The sequence below is a fragment of the Canis aureus genome, chromosome 32, assembly GCF_053574225.1.
Source record: "Canis aureus isolate CA01 chromosome 32, VMU_Caureus_v.1.0, whole genome shotgun sequence".
Lineage (NCBI taxonomy): Eukaryota > Metazoa > Chordata > Mammalia > Carnivora > Canidae > Canis > Canis aureus.
The window spans coordinates 21,715,086-21,741,406 of NC_135642.1; the positions used below are offsets into that span (position 1 = coordinate 21,715,086).

Sequence of the window (26,321 nt, forward strand, 5' to 3'; positions counted from 1 at the left end):
CATTTTAAGAGTTAATAGATGTCATTATTTAAAGTTACTCTTGGTTAGCACTAGTGGAGCTAAGCAATGATGCAAACATGAAGAAAATTTTATGTGAATTTGAAATGCATTGTGTGATTTTTTTTTTTCCCCCTACAGCAGATGTGTGGTCCTGATTGTATTTTACTCAGGCTATTACTAAATTACTTTATATTACCTGAATCTATATCTATTGTAGCAGAGGTGAGTGGCTGAGGCATCAATTGAGAGACTGGGAAAAGATAGTCCCCCTGTTCAATTTTTGCCACAGTTAAGTCACCATGAATAATCAATCAAGAATTAGTTGAATAACTTGTAGGAAAAGTCAAATGCTGAATTTATAAGCATTTCTCCAAAGAATATGAATGTTGTAGAGCCTATCACTGAAAACTAAATCAAAATACTTTTATTCACATTAGCAAGTATGTTTGGCCCTAAGTACCCAGACATCAGCCTGCTTTTCTAATGGACTTGAGTGCTTCTGCCCGAGACCTCAAAATGCTCTTGGGGCAGGGCAGTGGAAATTTTGTGGGAAGGAGGACAGAAAGTTTGCTGATGGCCTAACTTTTCCAAAGCATGTTTTGTGGAATTGAGCATTTTCCCTGCAATCTCTTGGCCTCTATTTTCTCTGAAAGACAAGTTCTCTGGTTTGGACAAAAACAGATGACCAATGTCTCCTGACTTGCTGACAGTCCATATGAGGTATGGCTATAAAATGGCATAGGCCACCAAATGTTCACTGCGAGGATGACACTACTTGGTAAAGACAGGCAGTTTCCATGTGAACTACTGATGAAATGCTCAGAGTAGATACTGATCAACCTTCTTTAGTGTTTGAGGCACTTTTCTGAATTTCTTGGGACAAAAACCATTTCCAGCAAGTTGTTAGTCTCATCTGGGTGTAAGGACAAGCCATATTTTTTCTGCATATTTTCAATACACTCTCCTTGCAATGTCTGCACGTGGAAACGTCTCAGAAGTGTAACCAGGACAACTTTCATCATCACCATGGCAATGTACTTTCCTGCACAGCTACGAGGTCCAAAGCCAAATGGCTGAAAATACCTGTAAGGAACCTATGAAAATAATCAGACAGTTAGCCAGAGTCATGCAATCTCTGTTTGATTCACTCTGAAAACACTGATCAATCAGAACACTGTCACAGGGCTTAAACCGTGCTCTTCCCTCAATGAAATGACTGTAACTCAAATAAGTTCTTTTATCCATCCAATATGATTCACCCCCTCTGATATATGCCCAACCTTGGACAGTCCCTACCTTTACCTTTCACACCAATTTGCTGAGATAAAACAATGCACATCATCATATTACAGCCAGTGTTAGCATACTCAATTAGGTCTATGGGATGACCACAGCTCTACTACTCTTCTGCGTGTCATTGAGGCAAAGATTGTTTTTGTGCAAATATGTTAACTCCTGCCTGGCCTCTTAGTGCCAAGCATCCAAATATTTTTAGTTATGTGAAAAATTAATGGGGACCACATCTGTCTGTCTTGTTACCATCTGTGCTTACATAGTACCTGGCTCAAAGTAGAGGCTCAGGAAGTTTTTGTTGACCAGTTGTCAACATAGATAGCATGGGTTGCTCACGTAGGAGCAGAATGAATTAGAGAACTGGAGTAATTAAGATCATGTTTCTATATCATATGCAAATGCAAGAAAGAACAGTGAGGGAAATATCTGGAAAATTTTGATTAATAAATATCAGTGCCTAAAATTTGACATAATAGAAGCTGCATCTACAGTATATTTCAAGGATGGAAAAAGCTGAAGCTCTTCTGGTTACTGAGTTCTATTTAGAATGGGAACTAGTGTTTATGGGGCCATTTGGTGAACCAAAGGCAGACTGCAAAAGCTAAATCTTTTGGTCTCATTTGTTGTCCATCTGAAACACAACTGGACTTTCCTTTGCTTAGGTGGTGCTAAAGTTGAATCTACATGATTACAAAGTGACAAGTTGAAATGGAACAGTAGGTTGGTTGGGTTAAATAACATTTGCCTCATTGTAGCCAAATTAAGGGCCTGGATTTTTCACATTTTGACCCATTGTGTGGCCACCATGTGGGATACTTCTCAGAGCTGGAGACCTAGCATCCTTGGCTTGAGGATGAATATGGTAGTCATGTTCTAAGCTAGAGGAAGCATGTGCTTCTGGTGAGGCAATAGAGGGGAATAAGTAAATAGAATGAAATGTACATGGTGCAAACACAGAACAAGAGAGGATTTAACAGTTGACATTTCTGAGAGTGGCACACTTGGTTTTAAGGAAGGGCTCTTACATTCTTTGCAAAGTTTTCAAGAGTAAATTCATTGGGCTTGGGGAAAAACTCCAGTCTATGCATTCTTCCAATATTCAGGATAATGTTAGTCCCCTTTTTCACTAGGTAGCCATCAATGATATCATCCTGTAAGGCTTTGCGCATGACCAAGTTCACAACAGGCTGGTACCGCATGCTCTCGTAGATAAAGTTTTCCACCACTTTTAATTTTTGCATATCATCAATCCTTATATCTCTTTCACCTGTGGGAGTAGATAAATAGGACAAGGAGATAATGATAGTTTCAATATGTGATGGGCAATAAAACTCCCATAGTTTCCACAGAAGAGTCTGCTCCTGGCTGAACGTTTTTGTTTGTTTGTTTGTTTTCCTATAGTTTTAATGCAAACCAGCAATCTGGGCAAAATATGTCATTTGGTTCAAAGAGTGCTTTGTAAAAATTCAGATTTGAAGCCAATTACTATAAAACCTAGGAGATTTCATAGAAAAGTCTGGATTTCTGGAAAAATAAGAAAACCTGATAATACTGGGCCCACAGCACTACATGGCAATGATGGGCTGAACTTGAAGGCCAATGAGCCCTTTAGAAGGGGCATCCACCTGCAGTTTTATGTAGACCTACACAATCTGCTTCAAACATGTATTTTCCTGGTCTCTGAGGTCTTCGAATTTTGTCTCCTACTGTAAATTCTAGGGGACATTTACTCCTTCTCTAGTCAAAATGAGATGGTGAATTGAATCCCTTTCAATGAAATTTTCTCCTCTGGTTACCTGTGCAGTCATCTGCCCAGAATGCATCACTGATAGTCCCTCCTTCCATCTCATCAAGAACAACCTATTGTACTAGAGGGGCAAGAACCTCCTCTCCCTGCCACAGCAAAATAGGTGCTTCAGCTAAACTCTCAGTGTGCTGGGGATTGACAGATACTTGGCACTGTTTCAGATTGGTCTGACACTGGTCAGAGAGGCTTGGATTATTCCCAGAATTGGCAAAGCTTCAGAGCATCGTCAAATGAGTTACCACATTTGCAGAATCAAAATCAGCCTAGAAGCCTAGAGTCCCAAGGCAGCTCTGTCTCCTGTACAGCCATATCATTCAGAAAGGGTCTCATTTGGTCAGAGAACTCTGACAGCCCTGCCCCTTGTATGCTGCTCTTTGTATACTTTAGGGTGTAATGGGGTACATTTATTTGGGATGGGGAGGTAGAAGGGAAGATGACAGAGAAGGTAACCAAAGGCATTCCATAGTAAGTAATTACTGTAGCCAGTTCCCTGGATAGACCCACAAAAGCATTTGGCCTGCGTAAGGTAGGCAGAGCATTTATGTGCACATTAAGAAAAACATTGACGAATACACAGCAAAGAATGAATAGTGGTTCCCCCTGGGGAATGCAAATGAGGCTGGTGAGGAGAGTGGAAGGGGTCAGGGAGTGTCACCTTTTGCTTTATACCTATCTCTATTTAAAATTTTTTCAATGAGCATGCATTGTTTTTATAATGAAAACAAAAACACAGAATGGAACTAACTTTTCAATCCATGTGGCATAACCAGATGGGGCAAAATGACTACCATTATTGTTCTGTGGGTGGATTGTAATAAAGATTTTGTTTGAAATCATATTCTTAGGACATAAGAAGCTGACCTTAGAAGACGGTTACTAAGCTCTATTACTAGTTGATCAGTTCTTACCTACAACAGCCTGGATCTCCTTCATTATTGATTCTTCAACCTTAGGGTGCTTTGCAATGAGAAATAGCATAAAGAACACAGAGACAGACATGGTGTCTGGTGCTGCGATCAGCATTTCCAGTATGCACTGGTTCACATTCTCTCTTGTTAAGTCACCACGTTTCTGAACAAAAGAGGGAAGAAAAATTGGAAAAGTAAATTTATGCTTCCAAAAAGGAGGGGGAAGGGACAGTCATGATCAAAAGTATCAACAAAATGGAGTCATAAATATTACACCTCTGTAATTGACATTTTTTTATAATAGTCTTCAGCTGAAAGAGGACAAATTTAACCAATTGTCTATGTATTTACTGTCTTTAGGCTCCTCTATTTTCATATTTTGTATTGTGCAGATACAGAAGTTTCTATCTTAAAGGTCATTCTTACCAGAATGTCTAATGAGTGGGCTCTTGGGGTTGCCATTATAGAAGTACAAGAGCAAATAAATACTTATATGCAGAAGTATACAACAATTACAAGAGGGAATCTTTATACAACCTACACACAGTCAAATACATATGTTGTGTGGAAATTATGATTAATCTAGGTCAGTACCTCAGCAAAAATCAATTCAGTGGCAAAATCCATATGGTCTTCCAGTTTCTCTGCTGTGGAAATTCTGTGTCTTTTTTCTTCTATCAGAATTTCCATGGCATCTTTTAAATCCTTGCTATAAAAAAAAGGGGGGGGGTTTATAATCTATCTTTAGTTAAGACATGTAGAAAGTATATTCATTTGCCATTTGTTTAATAAAATTATCTGCTTTAATTGAAGCTATTAGTGCTCATGAATAACTGAATTTAAACTTAATTCTTCACAAATATCCTGAAATTACGTATTCATTATACTTCATGTTAAGGAACCAAATTTAGCTAGGATTTCTAGGTAATGATAGCAAAATGAAGGCCATAACTTGTAGTGAAAGGTTAAAAGCTGGTACCCAAATGGTAAATCCAATCATGTTTTCTGACTTTTGATGTGGCCAGTACAGTGTCTAAATTGAAAAACAAAACAAAAAACCAGCAAAGGCAAACCATACTCTCCACAGTTTGCCCCAGGCACCTTTACTTCCTGTTTTTTTTTAATTTAATTTGCCAACATATAGTATAACACCCAGTGCTCATCCCATCACATGCCCTCTTTAATGCCAGTAAACAGTTACCCTATCCCCCCACCAGCTTCCCCATCAGTAACCCTCTGTTTGTTATCTAGAGTCAAGTCTCTCCTGGTTTGTCTTCCCTTCTAATTTTTCCCCACTCAATTTCCCCTCCTTTCCTTATGGTCCCTTTCACTACTTCGTATCCACACAGCCTACTTCTATTGGCCCAGCTCTGGAAACAACTGAGTTTAAGATTTTCTATTCTAGAAAGTAAACGCAAAGGATTGAGTAGTATTCTTGATATTCTCTTACCTTGAAGTTTCTGCCACATAGTAAATGTGAAGTAAATATTTATTGACTGACTGACTAGCCACATGGGTATGTAGAGTATATGCATTTTGACAGGGTGGAAGAGGGAAGAGCACATTGGGAAGAGAGAGTCAGTTTCTAGTCTGGATTGTTTTCTTTCTATGTAACCTACTTTAAGTCTCTTACATCTCTTTTAAAGTGAAGGTCTCAGACTCAATGAACAGTAAGTCTTCTGTAAGATCTAAACCCTGCTATTCTTGCATTTGTCTTGAAGTGTATACATCCATATGTAAATATTGTTGCCCAGTCTCAGGGGAGACTCAGGGGAGTCTCATTCTGCATTATAGTAAATGTACAATAAATGTACAATTTTCTTTCAAATTTTTGTTGACATGGTCACTTGTACAACCATGTTGATGATGTTGATGCAGATAGCCTCTATGTTTACTCCAGCTTAGCAGGAAAAGTAAGGGAAGATTCTACCCACTTTTTAAAGTTTCTTTTGGGCATCTCAAGGAAGGAAGGTGTTTCAACATTTGAAGACCTATTCTTCAGGCTAGTATAGTAATTGTGTTATTCTAAATAAGGATGCCATCCTTTGTGTATCTCTGTAAGCATGCCTGCAGAAATACACCTACCTCCCGATATACACCAGGGTTATAGTTACATTCATTCATTCATTCATTCATTCATTCATCTATCAGTCCATTTATTCAGCAAATATTTGTTGATGCTCTTACAAGGAACAGATAACTCACTCAGTTGGTGGGCTGTGAATGCTCATAGCATTCCTACCTGAGCAGTGGCCCCTGAATGGTCTGGGAGTTGTTGAAATGCCCTTAGACTATGAATTCATGGAGAATTCCTTGGTGGAACTGCAGTCACTTCTGAACATCTGGGCCAGAATCAGGGGGCCCGTGAATGCTAATTGGGAATCCTTCTTATTTGGATTAGAAGCTGGCCCTACATAAATTTGTGCATCTGAATTTATATGCCTGTAAAAACTGGGAGAATTGAGTTCAGTGACAATTTTCAGGGAATAGGAAATTTCTGACTTACAAAAACACGTAATACAAGAATATATCTGTGAGTCTGTGGTTTGGAACTTTTATACTAAAACAAGGGTGGCTAGGTTATCAGTCCAGGCTACAAACACTATTTAAGGTGTTCTGTGGTTAAAAGCCTTAAACTTGCCAGAATAAGAAGTTGAAAATGTACTGCTGTAATATTGGGAATTAAGACAGGCAGAAATATAAAATTGAATAATTAGGGATGGGAGTAGATGTCCCAGAATCCTTTCCATCAGTGTATTTCTAAAAAGTATTGATATGACAGAGAAAGACAACTATTACATGATCTCATTTACATGTGGAGTATTAAGGCAAAACAAAAAACCCCAGCTCATAGATACGGAGAAGAGATTGGTGGCTGCCAGAGGTGGGGGGTAAGGATGGGCAAAATGGCTGAAGGGAATGAAAAGGTACAAACTTGTAGTTATAAAATAAGTTATGAAGACATTATATACAATATGGTGACTATAGTTAACAATACTGTATTACAGATTTGAAAGTTACCAAGAGAATAGATCTTAAAAATTTTCATCATAAGAAAAAATTTTGTAACTAGATATAATGGTGATCATTTCACAATATATACAAATACTGAGTCATGATGTTGCTTGTACACCTGAAAGTAATACAATGTTATATGTCAATTATACCTCAAATTTAAAAAAATATTGGCATTGTTGCAATGGACATGGTTGGGAAAGGAGATTAAAAGATTTCTCTAGGTCTTTACTGCTCTAGGACATAGGCGATATAGATTCATATACTAACCAGTGGCAAATATTCCATGTAGAAGGAATGTTGCTGAGCTAATTTCTATAGAAACCTAAGAGAAACCATTATACAGTTTCATGCAGTAAGTTTTTATGAGCTTGCTGGCCAAAACCAAAGCTAAACTGATGACTAGGAACTATAAAATGAGACTCTTTAGACCCATGCCAAATTTGAACATAGTGAAGTGATGGATCCTTTATCTCATTGATTCAAGTCACTATAAACTTTGTTGGAAACTAAATGAAATGTGTAAAGACCCAAGTGGCCAAATCACCCACCTAATACTCACCAACCACATGAGAATATATAAAGCAACAAGATGTCTTCCTTCCTGGAAGCTAACACTGTTAAATTTCAAAATATACAAACAAAGTACACAAAAAGTTGGGTCTTCAAACAAGTTGGGGAACTTTTTGAGATGGAGGATTTAAGATCATCAGGGACATCTGGTGGAAGATATGAACAGAAGGAAGAAGAAAACTAACATATTTAGTGCCTTCTATGTGCCATCCTCTGTGTTAGTTGCCCTACATAAAGGATTTCATTAACCTGTATCTCTCTTCTAAATGGTAGGTTACATTTTACTTTGAATAACTGCCCAAGGCCATTTAGTTACTAAGTGGTAGAGACAGGATATAAACCAGGTCTGTCTGCCTCTAAACCCCATGGGCTTTTTAATGGTGTCTGAGCGGGTAGGGTTCGGTGGCTGGCTACTTACACTCTGAAAACCTTTTTTTTTTAGACTGTGGGCTATTGGGCATTTTTCCAGTTTTTGTCAGAATCGTCTATAACCAAAGCAAAGCCATTTAACAACAGCTTCAGGATCCCCCAAAGACATAATATACATGACTAAGAAAAGGAAATCCCACATTTTATTGAAGTCCATTATATTCAAAAATTCTTTTGAGACTACTGTCAATTCCTACAAGTTGAATTATGTTAAATTCATTCAGAAGCAACATGACTATAAAATGATTTTGTGTTTCCAATTTCCAGATACGAAAAGAAAGTTTTGACAGATAATAATGATAGGCTTCAGCCAACCCTTCTCTTCAACTCAAACTCCACTGCAGTGTCCTAATTCCAGACATGGGGCTCGCAGGCCACCCACTTGGCCCCATTGTTGAAAAGCTGCCTGGGCCCAAGGCCTCCCTCACTCTTTGGTCTGGCCACATGCAGCCAAATTGCTATAAAGTGTTTCACAGCTTCCCCGTGGGCTCTGAAGAGTAGAAAGCTAGCTGAAGAGGCCAACAATAGCAAAGACACAACCCAAAGTCAATCCAATCTCACTGATAAGTTTTCCAAACTTGTGTTACTTACACAGACTTTTCATACTTTTTGTATAGCCAAGAAATCTTAAAGAAGATGTCTGGTTTGAGAAGGAGAGCTTGCCACGCATCAAAATAACCCTGGATTTTAACCACAATGGCACTTTCTGGAAAAACAAAACAAAAGAGCAGAGTAGTTGAGCAAAAATGTGAGCCCAAGAAGGGTACTCTGAGAAAAGAAGATCCCCTGTGTAGAGTTTCTTACAGCCTGGGCTTCTAAGTTAGGCAAGGTCCCACTTTCAGTGGGTGTTTGAGCCATATGAATGCCACTAGACAAATCAACGTTGATTGATTCTTCTTGGCATCTAAATCAACCAAGTTAACCAGAGATTTGCCACTTTTCAAGTTTGTGTTAGAGGCACAGCCTAGAATCTCAAATGCCCCTCCTTGACTGAGTGTTCAACTCCTGTTTTTTTGGATGATGGGAAATAAGAGGGACACCAGTAATCATGGCTGTTATTCTCCTCAATTCTGGCACCTGGGAGGGAAAAAAGCCACGCCACTTTCCTGTTTACATTTTGGTCCAGACTATAGAATTCATCTGAGTATCTCTAATATCTTGTCCCAAGGCTCATGCATAGTCAGCTATTAATGGATGTCCTTTAATTAAATTGCATGTTTGGGGAAAGAAAACCCCTTCTTTTTTTCAAATTGTACAAAAAGGAAGGAAATAGGCATTTATTTTCAACTGCCAAATACCAGTCACCATGTAAAGTGCTTTACAAAAGAGACCTCATTTAATCCTTATAATCTTGCTAGGGGAGTGGTAGTGTCATCACTTTTTCAGATGAAGAAACTGCAGTTCATAGAAACTGGGAAGCTTGCCTTACACCATACAGCCAGTGTGGCAGGCAGGCCCTTAGGCTGGACCCCAGCCTTACCTGACCTCAGAGCAATGTTCTTTCCTCTTTGTTGCACTGGCTCTCTCAGGCAAATTGAGAGTTTAACAAGGATGGGATATGGAGAAGGGTAGAAACATAACTCTGCATGGGTTATGTAGGTTCTTAGCCTCATAGCCTGATCCCTAAATTAACAGAGATTTACAATTCTCTTTACTTCATCTTTCCTAAGAACTGAGGTTAACAGGGAACCATGACACAGGGACTTATAAAATAATGGACTTGCCTAACCTTAGGAGAGCTGCATGTAGGACAGGCCAGCTGGGATTAGAGTTCCTGTCTGAAAAGGATCAGACAAGGAGTGTGACTAAAAATACTCAAGAGTGACTGAGGCTCCCATCCAAATGACAGATGAGGTTTCTATGACTCTTGTAGGGAGTAAGTAAAGAGCAGGGGAGAGGAAGAAAGCAGAGCTAGAGAAGAGAAAAGAAGTGCTTATAGCTTGTCTGTTCATCCAAAAGTGGCCAATTAGGCAGCAAGTGTGTCAGCTCAGCTGCTTTGGGCCAGTGTTAAAACAAGACCCTGTTCTCATGCCTGAAATGTTCCTCCCTCAGACCTGGATGTGGCTCACACTCTTACTGCATTTAAGCTTATGTCTAGGTGTCTTCCCTGCGCAGCCCTTTCCTGACAACCCTCTCTGTGATAGCCTTACCCACTCTCCCTGTGACACCTCTCCTTCACTTTCTATCCCCTTGCCCTGCTTCATTTGTTCTTCAGGGCAGTTAGTATTGCTTAATGTATTATTAGATATTTACTTGTTTGCTGTTTATATTGCCACTGGGATGCAACCTCCTTGAAGGCAAGGACTTGATCTATCTTGTTCACTGTTCTATCGCTAGAACCCAGAATGATGCCTAGCAGAAAATAGGCAATTAGCAAATATTTTTTGAATGAACGAATGAGTCAGTGAACATTCTAGAATTCAGGGAAAATTACATTAAGCTGGACATTAAGCTGGACAACAGCAGAATGGAATTAACATAACTGATTAATGGGTTTTTTTTTGATGATGATAGAGTTGCATGTACGTGTTTTAATATTAGTTTCTGTAATAGTGAAGGGAGTGGCTTTTTGAGTGAGACATTCTTGCCAGAATTGTTATAATGCTAAATGACAAACTGTATGTAAAGCAACTTTTTTTTTATAGTAGATGCTAAATGAATGGTAGCTATTTTCATTATTTCCAGCAGTAGCACCAGCACCATTATCATTGTATAGACAGTTTTCATGCTTAGTAGCTTTGAGGGAGGTGTGTGTATGTATATTTATGTATATATGTGTGTTTGTATATCTGTGTGTGTATGCATCCAAAAGAATGGTTGGAATTGGTTAAATATATCATTTTGATTGGTGGTAGGTTATGTTAATGGCCAAATGAACTGATACATTTGTTAAGTTTTGACTGTGGGTAGAATCGTATTTCCCAGAGCAATGAGGAGATATACAAAAGAGGAGATGGACCCTATTTAGAGAAACTTATATCTTATAAACGAACAAGGCAGACACACTAGGAAAAAAAAAACCCATAAGGATACTTAGAGATGTTCTAACAAGAGTGCTGTACAAAACAGTATATCTTTCCTTGGGTCTGTTACCCTTTCATCCCCTTGTTCAATAAAGGGCAGAATGTTAATTCTCAAGTACCGTCCAAGGGGATCCCCAGGAAGAGAATGTTAGAGGTGTCCAGCATGATGCGCCGCATGAGAGTCAACACGTCGACATAACCCAGTTCGTTGCTGACTTCCTCCAACCTGTCCAGATGCGTTATGATGGATCCAACACAAACTGTTACCATACGCACGAGGCCGGGGCCAGACAAAGCTGAGGGGAACACATCAGAGAATGAGTCACTATGAACTCAGGGGCACACACAATCAGGTTATTTTGGCCTTTTATGTTTGGAGTTTACTGTACACGATTTTTTATTCAGTAATTTGGCAGAAGTGTTCATGTTCTTTTTTATACCTTTCTGCAGTCTCCTAATTTTCTACAAATATACATTACCTTTATGGGTGAAAGTGTATGAATGAATGAATAAATAAATAAATATTTTAAACAAAATATTGAAAATTAAACTTTTCACATTATGGCAAATCATTTGTGAGACTGCAAGTGAAATGTTTAGTACTTGTGGTCATAAATCACAAATCAGTGGTTTTCCATATTTGTTGTATATATATATTTCTCTAAAGGTTTGGATTTGGCAAGGGTGATATTTATTTCATGCTTCAGCAGGTGGCAGGGTATTGCTATAGAACTACTCAAATTAGACTTTAGCTATTTGATCTAAAGTGCTTCCTGTTTACTTGTGGTTTATGAGGTTCAAAATGCTGGTCTTAAAATTACCATAAGTGTTCTTCTCTTAATTTTAGTTTCCCTTTGAACTACTTCTAGATTTGTTTTACTCAACCAAGGTCATGATAGCTAAGCAATTTTTCTTATTTATTTGAGAGAGGGAGGGAGGGAGGGAGGAAAAGAGAGAGAGAGAGAGAGAAAGAGAAAGAACATGATGGGGAGGAGCAGAGGGAGAGGGAAAAGCAGGCTCCCCGCTGAGCAGGGAACCCAGTAAAGAGCTTGATCCCAGGACCCTGAGATCATGACATGACCTAAAGGCAGACGCTTAACTGACTGAGCTTCCTAGGTACCCCTTGGTTCTCATCACTGAACTGGGTACCCAAAATACAATGATAGTCAAGACATAGTTCCTACCCTCAAGGAATTTTTTTTTAAAGATTTATTTGTTCATTCATGACAGAGAGAGAGCAAGAGTGAGAGAGAGAGAGAGAGAGAGAGAGAGAGGCAGAGAGAGAAGCAGGCTCCGTGCAGGGAGCCTGACGTGGGACTCGATCCCGGGTCTCCAGGATCACACCCCGGGCTGAAGGCGGCACTAAACCGCTGGGCCAACAGGGCTGTCCCCTTCAAGGAATTTATAATGGGGTGAGGGGCAAAGTGGCAGATCAGAACCTCACCAAATATCATCCTAGGTAATGTGTTATGCTAGAGGTGTGTGCAGAGTGCTATAAGGTACAGAAAAATGGGCCTACTAAAGGATCCTGAAGGGTCTGGGAGGCTTTTTGAGAAGTGGATGCTTATGATAAGTTTTGAAAGAAGGTAAAAACTACCTACATTAAGAAAATTTGACAAGGATGCATTCCACAGAAGGAAAGAACAGGATACTCCAAGACAGAGAAGGGTAGATCAGCACTGTATGCCCAGGGCACTGTAAGTAGGCCCTTGTACCAGATGAGTTTAGAAAATTCTATTAATCTAAAATATTTTTAAATTCTATTATTTTTTGCATGGCAAGGCGGAGGATGTTGGTATGTGAGAATTAATTGCTCCTAAATACTAGTTCACATGTTCCTAATGTGCCTGGGCCAAACAGCAAAGTAAAATAAAACTTACAAATCTTGTCATTTGGAATGACATGGATCAACCTAGAGGGTATTGTGTTAAGTGAAGTAAGTCAGACAGAAAAAGACAAATACCACATGATTTCACTTATATGTAGAATCCAAAGAACAAAACAAATGAACAAACAAATGGAAAGAAATAGACTCAAATACAAAGAACAAACTGGTGGTTGCTAGAAGGGAGATGGTGGGGGATGGGTGAAATAGGTAAAGGAGATTAAGAGGTACAAACATTCAGTTATAAAATAAATCGTGGAGCTATAATGCACAGCATAGGAAATACAGGCAGCAATATTGTCAAGTCTTTGTATTCTGACAGATGGTGACTACACTTATCGTGGAGAGCATTTCATAACATGTATAATTGTTGAATCACTAACTTGTACACCTAAAACTAATATAATACTGTATGTCAATTATACTTCAACAAAAACAAACAAAAAACATACTTCTATAGGATCTTACAGCGTTATTTCATTTATTCTTCATGATAGTCCTAGAATTAATGTTCTGTTGTATTTATCACCTTTTGTGGAGAAGGAAACCGAAGCTCAGAGAGGTTGAGTGACTTGTCCAAGGTCATATAGCTAGTAAAGTGGCAGAACTAGGACTTGAACCCACAACCTATAATCCTGAGTCCTATAGTCTTTCCATTATTTCAGTCTGCAGTTTTCTAAGGTATGAGAGGATAGATCTGCCCCAACAGGAGTGGTAGACAGAATAATAGCCCCCTAAAGCTGTCTAGGTCCTAGTCTCTGGAAACTCTTAATATGTTACTTTACATGGAAAAAAAAAAAGGACTTGGCACATATGATTCAAGTTAAGGAGCTTGAGATGGGGAGAGTATTGTGAATTATCTGAGTAGGCCCAACCTAATTACATGAGTCCTCAAAAACAAAGAACCTTTTCCAGCTGTCATCAGAGTCAAAAAGTGATGTGATGATAGATGGATGGTCTTGAGATATATGATATAGAAAGGACCCGACCCACTGTTGTTAGCTTTGAAGACAGAGGTAGGGGCCATAGGCCATGGGATGCAGGTGGCTTCTGAAGCTGGAAAATACAAAGAAACAGATTCTCCTCTGGAGCCTCCAGAAAGCAATACAGCTCAGCCAATACCTTGATGTTAGCCTGTTGAGACCCATGCCAAACTTTTGACCTATAGAACTATAAATTAATCGATATGTTGTTTTAAGTCACTAAGTTTGTGGCAATTTGTTACAGCAGCAATAGAAGACAAATAGAGTGGAGTCTACAATAGAGTTGTACTGAGTCTTGGTTATGGGCAACTCTGTAGAGGTAATCAATGCTCAGCAGAACAGGCATAGTTTTTCCCTGTCTCAGTAGCCACATGGGAAGCATCCAAGTTCATTCACTACAGGGCTGACTAGAGGGAAAAATATTAATGGTGCATGGTCAGACCTAAAATCCATCTATCCCCAGATTCTATCACTGACCGTGTTTACAGGACATGATTATCTTACTTGATGTTGATGTCAAAGACTGGACATGTATATTCCCCAAATGCCTTCATTTCTAGCAAAATACAGTAAAGGGGGAAATCACTGACAAGGAGTTTGGGATCAGGTCCGTGCTCATCTATTACTTGCTATGTTGTCTGAGCAAAAATCACAACCTCTCTAGGACTATATTTCCCCAACTATGAAATTCAGAGACTGGATGAGATGACATATACATTCCTTCCTAGTTCTAAAATTCTCTAATTTTATTCATAAATAGCTTTCTGTTAAAACATCTGGGATGTCAGTCAGTGATTCAGCAAACACATTGTGTGGCTATGTTTAAATCAAACATGTGACTGACAACATTAAATTCTTAATTGAAATGATCCTAAGTACAGAGCTCCATCTCTTCTTCATGTCCTTGGAATTGCTTTGTGCATCAATAGGAAGAATGGAGCTTGTGGTGGTTAAAAATGTAGGCACTGACATTGTCTTCTGGGCCACCATTTACTAATTTGGGGATGTTGGGTAAATTAGCCTATTTATTTAAGCTTCAGTTTTCTTATGTGTAAAATGTAGATGACAAGAGTATTTACCACATGGGGTTGCTGTGGGATTAAAATATCAAGTACTTAGAATAGTGCCTACCATATCTTATTACTTCAAAATAAGTGAAGCAGCAAAACTTAAATTCCAGAAAAGGGGGCATTTTTATAGGTAAAATAGAATGTCACTGGCACCTGATTACCTTTTGTAAAGAAGGGTCGAATAGCTTTCCAGAGTGTTGGATTGTTGTTAAATATGATGCCGTTTTCATGCATGCCAATGCACTGCAATCCAAGTTTGCTGCCAAATCGGGAGCTGTAGTGACTGTGCTTCATTATGTGGAACATGCTAGAGGACCTGCAGAGACAGCAAACCTTAGTGTTAATTTTTAAGGGTTAGGAGAATTCATGGTGATGATTTTGACTACCAGGTGGCTCTCTTAGCAAATGCCTGTTGATCTGAATGTAAGGCATTCTAGGGGTGTCTGAGTGGCTCAGTCGGTTAAGCGTCCATCTCTTGGTTTTGGCTCAGGTCATGACATCGAGGTCCTGAGATTGAGCTCCATGTCCTTCCGGCTTTGTGCTCTGTGGGGAGTCTGCTGGAGATTCTTTCCCTCTCCTTCTGCCCCTCCCCCACTTGCACCTTCTCTCTAATAATAAATCTAAAAAATATAAATACAAGGCATTCTAGTAGTCATATTGAATAAGCATTTGTTAGCATAAGAACATCCCTCTCCAGTTGAAATATTTCTACCTACTGAGTGCCTGCTTAAGCATCACCAAAGATAGAACACACACACACTATTCCTTATTTCCCTTTAAAAAAAAAAAAAAAAAAAAAACTCCAACTCACCAAAATACTACCCACTGCTGGGGTCAGAGCTGCAAGGCCTTGAGAGACTGAGACCTTCACACCACCAGAGAGTCCAGAAAGCCTCCTGCCCGACTCCAGACACTGCCACTCCCTGCAGGAGTGAGTCTCAGAATCTAGAGTTCCTGGAAATGCTGAAGTCTTCTTCAGTTTGGAATTGGTGGTTCTGCCTTGAACCACCTATCCTCAGAATCTCTAATCAGGACTGGCCCCTCCAGTGGGTATCATTCCGGGCATGAAGGACATCTTCTGGACACTCCTGATTCTCGGCTTATCTGGCTGGGCTGAGCCTGGAAGGCTGTCTGGGCTAGTGACAGCAGTTATCTTGGGATTCTGCATTCCATCCTGACTCATCAAGGTCTCCAGGGTCACAGAGTTCTCTCAGGATATAGGGCATGGTGAGCCATTAGATAGCACTTGAGGTAGCAACATGGGGACCTTGCCAACAGGCTTCCTTGACCTTCTCAGCTCCTCCTCACTGTTTTACCTCCATCCCCCACCATGCCCAGCTTTTAAGGCCGTGGAGGAACTAGGAAGGAAGAAGCAGCTCCTTCTGTCTCGCCCCTCTGTACCCATTTCCTCCTCTAAAAGCTGCTTCCTGCACCCCACATCCCAGGAGGGGGGCAATTTAGGCATGATAAGGCACTGAGAGTTATGAAATGTTATAAAATTCTAGCTGAAGAAGGCATAGGAGCCTGCACATGTGAGGCCAGTATTCTCTTCTTCTGTAGAGAGAGACTGACTGACTTTGTTGAGATGTTAAGACTTCTTGGAAGTAAGCTTATGGCATTAGAAGGATAAATGGGTAATTCGAATAATTTAATCAAAAGGATAAAGGACAAAATAAAAATTACTCTCTTCAGGATAAATGATAGGTGGGTTTATTGGAGGGCAGGTGCAAGCAGCATGGGGAGTGAGGGGGAAGAGAGCTGAGATGAATGCTGTAGAGTGAAGATTTGGAGAGACTGGACTCCTAGCCCAGTGCTCAGGAAGGGAAGTCTGCCAGGAATTTATGGAGTTGAGAATTATGGAATAAATTGGTTTTTCCACCTGTCAAGAAATGCTGTAGGTGACTGCATGGGACTTTGACTGGAAAATCGGTTCATGCAGGGCTCATGGGGAAGCAGGCTAGCTGGACATGAGCTGAATGACAGCTGAGGCTGTGGATGGTGTGGGTCAGGAAACTGGAACTCCAAGATGGAATGGGCTAATAAACTATGTGGCTAAGCCTTCATAAGCTGAGCAAGATGGACATTCCATGCAGACAGGACAAGTGTTTATTGGAGGATGGAGAAGATAACAAACAGGACCTATGGTGCCTCTATGTCTGTTATCTCCATAAATGCCAATATCATATTGTAGGTGTAGACCAGACACAGACACCACTTGGAAAAATCAAATAAGGTTATCTAGAGGATATGGAAGAAAGTCAGAAGAGTGAGGATAAGAGGCAGACAAAACACTGCAGAAGAGGGTGCATCCTCACCCACAGGGGCGCATGCTCATGGTTGAGTGAGTGAGGGAAGGAAGGTCACATGTCAGCCACTTCCTTCTAAGGCCCTGCCCTTCCATACAGAAGGCTGGAGCATGCTGCCTCAGAGGCTCTGGGCCCTCAAACATCCCTGTCCTGCTGAGTAGATGCTAGGAACACAGAATACCCAGAGGACCACAGAGTTTGTGCTCACTTACAAAGTCTTGTTTATCATCTTCGGCCTCCCTGTACTACCAGAGCATGTACATATTATCCAGTACGTATATTACCCAGACTCCTCTGAGGCACACGACGACAGGCTCTTCAGATCACAAGAGTGATGTCACAGTATTTGTATGTGGACAACATGGACAAATGCAAACTCCCCTTAGTGAACTGTAAGCGTAAGCAGATTTACTTTCCTCCATATATATTTTCAGTAACTTCAAAATATTTCCACTCAAGTATATTTAAATCAATTGCCATTTTTCTTGGAGATGGGGAGAAAAAGGGAGCAGAGTTTGGGAATTAAAACAAGGGGCGGAGTGGTTAGCAGAGACAGGAGTAGAGGTTTTTTGGCAGTGTGACCATGGGAGGCGTGAAGAAAGCTGAGGCAGGGTAGACTGTCAGGAGTGTGACTTTTGGCCATGTTAACAGTGCTAGAGCCAGGCCATGTATAAATGTTGCCTACCTGTGTATGCTCTGGTGGGGATTGTAGGTAGAGCTCAAGTAACATAACCTTTGATCTCGGGCCTTAAGAACTAAACTGCTCAGGTCTGCTAGATAAAATAGCTCCCCCAAAGCATTTTTCACCTGAGGATTACAAATTACCCCCTGTCTCTGAGACCAGAGCAGAGTTCAGAGGCAGAGATCATAAAGTTAGAAAGGGACTAAACATTTGAGCAGAGGAAGAGGAAGGACATATGCACATTATTGCAAGAAAGCAAAATATATTTATAAACTTCTGATACTGCAAAGGAGGATATTTTCTGGTGTGGGAAGAATAGAGAGAGAGAGAGAAAGAAACAAACAACATGGTGCCTTAAATGTGCAAATTCAACATACATAAAATATCATCAATGTTATATTTTAGATGCTGTTATTTTTTAATTTTGGTGAACTTAGTATTTATACAAGTTTTTACATGTTCATTGCAACTTTGGTTCTTCCTCTCTACTTCTCCACTGAAATTTTGTTTCTCAGCTGCAAATTCTCCTACTCTGGGGCTTTTGTACACATAACTCTCAGAGATGGGGAGTAGCCTTTGTAGTATAGGCACCTGGTTCTTTCGCTGGGCTGGAGTGGCCATCCTACCACTTGCTCTTCCCTCTTAAAGTTGATACTTGGTTCCTAAAAGGATGACTTTGCCTTGATGAGGTTGTTCAGTTAATGCCTGTGAAAATACATTCCCAAAGAAGACATTGGGCCAAAGGAGCTGTGCTCTGGCTGAGTAGATTAGGCTAAAGGCTAGGTATTAGCTAAACCCTCACATTTATGATGGTTCCATAGTTCTATTTAAATTTTAAGAGGAAGACCCTGAAATAATAGCAATGTCAAGAAATGAAAATAGAATTATTATATGAATAAATTGTATACTAGATAATTTCTTTCAGGAAAAAAAATCTTATTTTCAAATCAATATACTCTCTATTAGGTCAAATATTCTCTCGATTTGATTCCAGATAACATTCATCAAATGATCCCTGAGTTTCGGACAAGTTTTTCTCTTCCTAGCAACAAAAATAAAAACAAAAATCCAGATGCTTCTGTTTGTATTCCAAGGAATTAATTTGACTGACAAACAGCTAAAATTTTGTCCTGTACAGAAAAATTGTTCTATAAGAGGACTTAAAAGCTTATTAATATATTTCAGAACTTTAGCCTTCTCTTACCTTCCCCAACTTATTCTATAATTACAGCAGAAAATAAGTAATTTGTACATTCTTCATTCACAAATTCATATCTAAAAATTTTAAGTGCTCAGAGGTAAAGCAGTACACTATTTTTTCTGCTTTGACACCTGGAGCTTCTATATACTGCATTAAATTAATCACATCAACCTGTCCATTTACTTTGAAGAATTACTAATGTATTTTTTGTATTTTTTTATTGGAGTTTGATTTGCCAACATATAGCATAACACCCAGTGCTCATCCCGTCAAGTTCCCCGCCCAGTGCCCATCACCCAGTCACCCCAACCCCCGCCCACCTCCCTTTCCACTACCCCTTGTTCATTTCCCAGAGTTAAGAGTCTCTCATGTTCTGTCTCCCTCTCTGATATTTCCCACTCATTTTCTCTCCTTTCCCCTTTATTCCCTTTCACTATTTTTTATATTCCCCAAATGAATGAGACCATATAATGTTTGTCCTCCGATTGACTTACTCAGCATCATACCCTCCAGTTCTATCCAAGTCGAAGCAAATGGTTACACGATACACAAAGATAAAATACTAATCAATTTTAAAAAGAGAACAAGAGACCCCAACCTTAAACCTGACTAAATGTGTATTAGTAAATGTGTTCTTTAGGGGGCGCCAACATCTCATTGATTTGGAGTCAGAGGCTCAGACTTGGCAAGGGACAAAGCTGACAAGACAAATGTGATACACCTGGCAGGAGAAGACTGACCGGCTGCAGGTGAGGGATTTCAAAAAAAGTCTTTTATCAAAATAGGCTGGCTCTGTCTAGCCAGAGTACATCAAGAAAGTGAAGAAAAGAAAATTGGTAAAGAACTAGGGACTCCAGCCCAGAGCTCTCAGGGCATTCAGGAAAATAGTAGAGACCTTGCTCCAGCCTTGTGGGCCTGCCCCATAACTCCAGTTAAGGGAGATGTTATACTGACTGGGAAGAGAGACCAAGGGAGTCCCCAGGCTCAGAAGGGATAGTGGGCAGTGTAAGTTGTATGGTAACTGGGGCCTGCCTGCCTTCTTTCCTCCCTCTCTCCCTCCCTCCCTTCCATAGTTGACACAGTGTTACATTAGTTTCAGGTGTACAACATGGTCATTCAACAAGTTGATACATTATGCCTTGCTCATCATGCAATGCTATTACAATACCTTTGACTGTATTCCCTATACAGTACCTTTCATCCTTGTGACTTATTCATTCCATACTGGAAGCCTGTATCCCCAGTTCCCTTCATTATTCTTCTTTAAACATGACTGAAGTCAAAAGATATTGCCAAAGTTGGCAAACCTATTATCTATTCAAAATGAAAAGTAGCCAGAGTAAGTTCTTGGGTAGTGAGGAGGAAGCCACCTTCAGTTCTGAATTTAAAGGACTCACACAGGGGCACCTGGCTGGCTCAGTTGATGGAACTTGTTATGACTCTTGACCTCGGGGTTGTGAGTTCGACCCATGTTGGGCATAGAGATTCCTAAAAAATAAAATCTTCAAAAAAAACAAAATCTTCAAAATCAAAAGGACTCATATCTGTGGCCAAGCTCAAGAATGATGAGTACTAGGAATATGGAGGAAAAATTAATGGAATAATTGGTGTTAAACATTTAAAAGCACTTGCCTGTGTAGACCTGTCTTGTGCCTGAGTCTTTCGATCCCATTGCCTTTCCCCTGTCCTTTGCCCCTCTACTATCTGCACTCACCCAGCTGAAATACTGGAGTCACTGTAAGAGAAAAACAATCTTTATAACAGATAGATCTGGCTGTAACTACCCTACCCAATGATCACATTTAACATCCCTACTAGTGGGACAACCATTCCTTGTCTCCTGATGTGATGCAACATGAAGTGCCTACTACGACAATTACAAAAGTGTTAACCTGAATGCAACTGAGCCTTAAGACATAATATTCAGTTTATAAGAAATATAGGGAATCAAGGACTATGTTAAGTGACACCATAATATAATGAAATTTGGAAATGTGGAACATCACATAAAACAATTGACCTAATCTCTTCAAAAGGTCAATGTCAGAGGAGGGAGGATTCCTCTCACAGTTTTCCTGTTCATTTGAGTATTTTCTTAATAGAAAGTTGGGGGGGGGGAAACCCATTTTATCATCAATCATTAAAATTACTCTCTTCCATGCATTCTCAACTCCCTTGACCCTCTCCTTACTTTGTCATAGTTGCCTCATAAAAGCTCACCCCTGGCTAAATCCAACTCTTAGCTGACTCTGTGCTTGCCCCTGGCAGCTGAATGTGGCTGGGTAAAAAAACATACATGCACATGTTCATGTACATGCGTGCACACACACACACACGGACAGGTCCCAGTTAAATTCAAGTGAGCCCTTAGTGCAGCTGGCAAATCTACTACATTTCCCTAAGTCCATTCACAGTCACTGTTCTAGATGACTATTTTGTTCTGCCTCCTCTATCCTCAAGTATTTTACTTCCTCAGTCTTAGAGTTGAAGACTTTATTTCCTATTTTACTGAGGAAAAAGAAACAACTAGAAACTCTGCAAGCTCCAACTTTTAGGATCCATGCTTATAGATTCAAACTTCCCAAACTTACTGTGGATAAACTTCCATGTCTCTAGTGAAGACCAACTCCACTTGTCACTTGGATGCCTTTTACATCTCACCTAACACATTCCTTTCTCTTCCATCAGCAATTTTTTTCTGTAATCCCACATTGCCATCGCAATACACGATGCGATGTGTATCTATCTTAACAAAAAGTCATTGGACCATACATCCCTTTCTATTTCTTTGTTCCACTTCTCTGCTGCCCTTATGACAAACTCCTTGGAACAGTTGTCTACACATGCTGCTTCTAATTCTTTCCTTTCATTCTATACTATAGTCAAACTTTTGCCCTCACCACTCTATTGAAACTATCCTTTTCAAGGTCACCCATGACTTATTGTTAAATGCAACACTCAAATTTTCCATTCACCAGGCACTATCTGGCAATTCCCCCCTCCTTGATATGCACTCATCACCTGACTTTCAGACTACCACACTCTTCTGGTTTTCCCTTCTATGGCTATCCTTCTCAGCCTACTTTTCTAGTTTCTGACTATAGCTGGGGAGGGTGCCTAAAGACTCAGACCTTCTTTCACAACATTCCACTCAGCTGTCAAGTCAAAATATTCCAAATGGAATCCCTATTTCTTCCCATCCCAAATTTGCTCCGCCTATCTGAGGTAATGATACCCTCATTTTTCTAGGTATTCAAGGGAAAAACTATGCTATTGCCTTGATTCTTACACCCAACATCCAGTCTCTTAGCACTTTATTGGCTTTGCATTCAAGATATGTCTAGAATTTCACTTTTTAATAATTTTTTATTTTTTATGTTCAATTTGTCAACATACAGAATAACACCCAGTGCTCTTATTACCTCTACTGCTCTCACGTCTACCAGCCACCATCATCTCCTGCCTAACTGCTCTCTGTGCATTCATCCTTGTTCCCTTTAGCACCTATTCTTAAAGAATGTGGGTAGAATGGGGGTAGAATGTGAGTAGAGAAGCCAGGAATGTGCTGAAACATGAATGAGTCAGATATGTCACTCTTCTGCTCAAACTCTTCAAAGGCTTCCCATCCCATGCAGGGTTGTTAATTCAGAGTTGTTACAATGGCCAAGAAGGCCCACCATGACTGGGTAGCCTAATACCTTTCTAATGTCATCTCCACTGTTCTTTCCCTAGCCACACTGGTATCCTTGGTGTTCCTTGAACATTTCAGACAGCCTTCCACTTCAGTGCCTTTGCACTTGCTCTTCCTTCCGCTCAGAATGCTTTTCCTCTGCTTCTCTGCATGACTCACTCCCTTACTTCCATTAGGTCTTTATCCAAATGCTAATTTCTCAATGAGGCCTTTCTTGACCATAATTGCACTTCCATCCCTGCAACTGGCTCTCCCTACTTTAGTTTCCTATATAGCATGTATTTACCTGATGATAGTGTGAGCAACCATCTTGGTTTGCTTGGGACTGTCCCAGTTTTAGCGTTCAAAGTCCTACATCCTGAGAAACGCTCCCTAGTCCCAGGCATACCAAGACAATTGTCACCCTACTCATATACTATGTTTTACTCATCTATTGTTGGTATACTACTAACAATACAACAAAGTATTTCTCCAGGAGAATAGGGATATTTGGCAGATTTGTTCATGATACCCAGTGTACATAGTTTAGTCCTCAACAAATGCTTATTTAATGAATGAATGGGAACCAATAAAGATTATATGTTAGGATCACCCAGTGCTTAGTATATAGTAAATTGCCAATAAATATATGTTGAAAGAATACATGAATGCATTCCCTATAAATGTAGGCATGATATAAAAATGTAATTTTTAAAAAGATTTTTATTTATTTATTCATGAGAGAGGCAGAGAGAGAGGCAGAGACATAGGCAGAGAGAAGCAGGTTCCACGCAGGGAGCCCGATGCAGGACTCGATCCCAGGACCCCGGGATCACGCCCTGAGCCAAAGGCAAGACAAGACGCTCAACCGCTGAGCTACACAGGTGTCCCCAAATGTAATTTTAATTAGTATGTTAATTACTAAGAGGTTTGCAAATATAACCCTAATTAGCATGTTAATTTGCTAACTCCCCTTTATGGATGCTGCTCATATTTTATTGTATTCATTACAAAAACTAATATATCCACACAGCATACAGTGTCATGCACAGCATCCATTAGACCCTCATTAATTTAGAGTTTACCTGCCTGGGGAATTGTGCATACTTTACCCATGACGAGATAAAATTTCCCCCCAAACTCCTAATTGCTCGGGCAACATCCTGGCAGCACTCTGGGCCTGACTCCCCCCAGGAAGTTCTGTAGCCCCTCTTCGGGACTATGCTGATAGGAAAAGTTGGGTCATAATTTCTGCTCAGTTGTAATGACTGCAGATCTCAAATTTTTCAAAAGGGGGAAAAAAAACCCTAGCAAACTATTCTACTAAAAATAAAAAGCTTTCTGAGGTCCAATGGGGTATTTTCAAGAGGCACGGGTAGTTCTGGAAGGGACCTGAAGAGTAGGCAAGGGAAGGAGATGGGGACAAACACATCCTATTCCCTCAGGGAGCTCAGCCCTTAACAACAAAATTGAGCGGCTGGGAGGCAATTAAGGAGAACACAAAGACTCCGGTGAAAAGCCTGTGAGGACAGGAGGAGGAGAGAACTGGGAGAGCTGGGGGAAGGGCGAGATGGTTTGTGTGCACATCTCCAGCGTGAATCAGCACCTGAGTTGGTCAGGCCTGAGTCTCTAAGGCCACTTTCTTTCTTTTTTTTTATGATGTTAGAATTTATTTATTTTTATAAATTTATCTTTATTGGTGTTCAATTTGCCAACGTATAGAATAACACCCAGTCCTCATCCTGTCAAGTGTCTAAGGCCACTTTCTTTTTTTTTTTTTTTTTTAAGGCCACTTTCTTAATGAAGGCAGCAGAGTGGTCAGAGGCCATCCTGCACTGTAACAAAAATCCTACTTCAGGAGCGCCTTTGGGCTTCAGGATCGTCTTTGGTGACCCAAGTATGTGTCATCTAAGAGCGATTTCTGTTCTGGTCCTCTGGTCTTTTGTTACCTTCTTCACTCTAGTTCTCATCTTACACTACCACCACCTGAGCTAGACTGAAGAGTAAGATGACAAGACAAAGCACTCCAACCCTGCTTAGCTGCTCCCCCAACCCCAAGGAAAGGCCCCCTTGTGCTAGAAGCCACTTACCTGCTCTCTTGTCTCAGGCTCTGCAGTATACTGGCATTACATGGAGAGCTCTACATACACCTGATGCATGGGTTCCACCGCTAGAGATTCTGAAAGCTGGGCCTGTGGCTGGGACCCCAAACCCCCAAACATTGGGGTTTTTAAAAGCTCACTGGGTGATTTCAATGTGCAGCCAGGGTGAGAACCATGGCTTAAGATCCTGAGCTGTAGACAGATATTGTTTTGGATAAATATCCTGTGGATCATGTCACCTGTCTGCTGAGGCAGCCTGGAAGGCAACTCGCTGGGCTGCTGGATGAAAGAACAAGGGCAAATGTCCCAAGCCCCCAAGCCCTCGTGTCATCAGTCCCAGGACATTTTGAGACTGTAGCCAGTTGCTAAGGTAAGTAAAGTATCGATTTTTAAAATGAGAACTTACCAAAATCACCTAAATTTGACTGACCAGAGTAATCAAAGTAAAATCCAGGGGTAATTATTGTCCTCTACTCCATTCTGTCAGTTGTTTGGGTCAAAGAATTGGGCTTTGAGATTACTGTGGTATTTTATGAAATGATGTATGTAATCTTGGCTTAAAAGAAATCAATGTAGTTTCCAGAAATGCTTCAGTTACTTCTGGGCAATAGTCTACGAACCTGGACAAAAAATTCTAACAAATAAGTAAAACCCTAGTTGGTTTCAGTTTGTGGGTAAAGCCCTGTCAGGGAATATAAAAACTCATGAATGAGACAGTGTTGGCATATAACCTTGTAAGATACTCGGTAAAGATAACTGAAAGTCTAGGGAAATGTGTTCTCTGAAATTCTCCATTTTCTATGCTCAATAAATAAGAAAACTAGTATTTCACAAAACTAGTTCTCTACAGTTGATGCCTATTTGGTTAACCCTGGATGAATTCAATCTGCTAAACTTATCCAAAAAAGATAAATCACTTTTTTAAATAGGTAATATTCCTAATTTATTTAAGATAACTCAGCTGAGACGTAGGCCCACAGTCATAAATAGACTAGGAGCATATGACTGGCATTTTTTCCTCCCGTTTACCCCTCTAGTGGTGCTCAGGAGCCTGCCATTAGAAGCACATTATCAAACTGGTACAGTTTCCTTTCTCTCAGGTGTTTTGTTTTGTTTGAACTGCTTATGTACAGAGATAAGATCAGATCTTAGGAGAGTAGAAAAGATAATACCTCTCTCTAAAGTATATTTTGTCAAACCCAAATCCTTGGATTCTAAGTTTCCACACTCACTGCTCAGAGAAATTTCAAATAGCTTTCCAGAGTTCCTTATCCATGTACTTCTGGGTTTAGGCAAAGCCCAATTATTGCACTTGTCTCATAGGGTTAGATTTCTACCTGGGAATTGTTCATCTTCATTTAAGTAGTAAAAACA

The 26,321-nt window shown here is 40.1% G+C and overlaps 1 protein-coding gene across 8 annotated transcripts in view; it reads right to left on the bottom strand.

Annotated features, from left to right (window-relative positions):
- Positions 1-402: 402 nt before the first annotated feature.
- Positions 403-26,321, bottom strand: part of CYP19A1 (cytochrome P450 family 19 subfamily A member 1) — a 120,052-nt gene continuing 94,133 nt past the window's right edge. For all 8 annotated transcript variants that reach the window (XM_077881101.1, XM_077881099.1, XM_077881098.1 and 5 more), the window contains 7 exons: positions 15,148-15,302; positions 11,168-11,344; positions 8,617-8,731; positions 4,603-4,717; positions 4,009-4,171; positions 2,319-2,560; positions 403-1,094 (listed from right to left, as the gene is read on the bottom strand). In XM_077881101.1, coding sequence (XP_077737227.1) covers positions 846-1,094; positions 2,319-2,560; positions 4,009-4,171; positions 4,603-4,717; positions 8,617-8,731; positions 11,168-11,344; positions 15,148-15,302 — 1,216 coding nt within the window. In that variant the 3' untranslated portion in view covers positions 403-845. The remainder of the gene's footprint in view (positions 1,095-2,318; positions 2,561-4,008; positions 4,172-4,602; positions 4,718-8,616; positions 8,732-11,167; positions 11,345-15,147; positions 15,303-26,321) is intronic.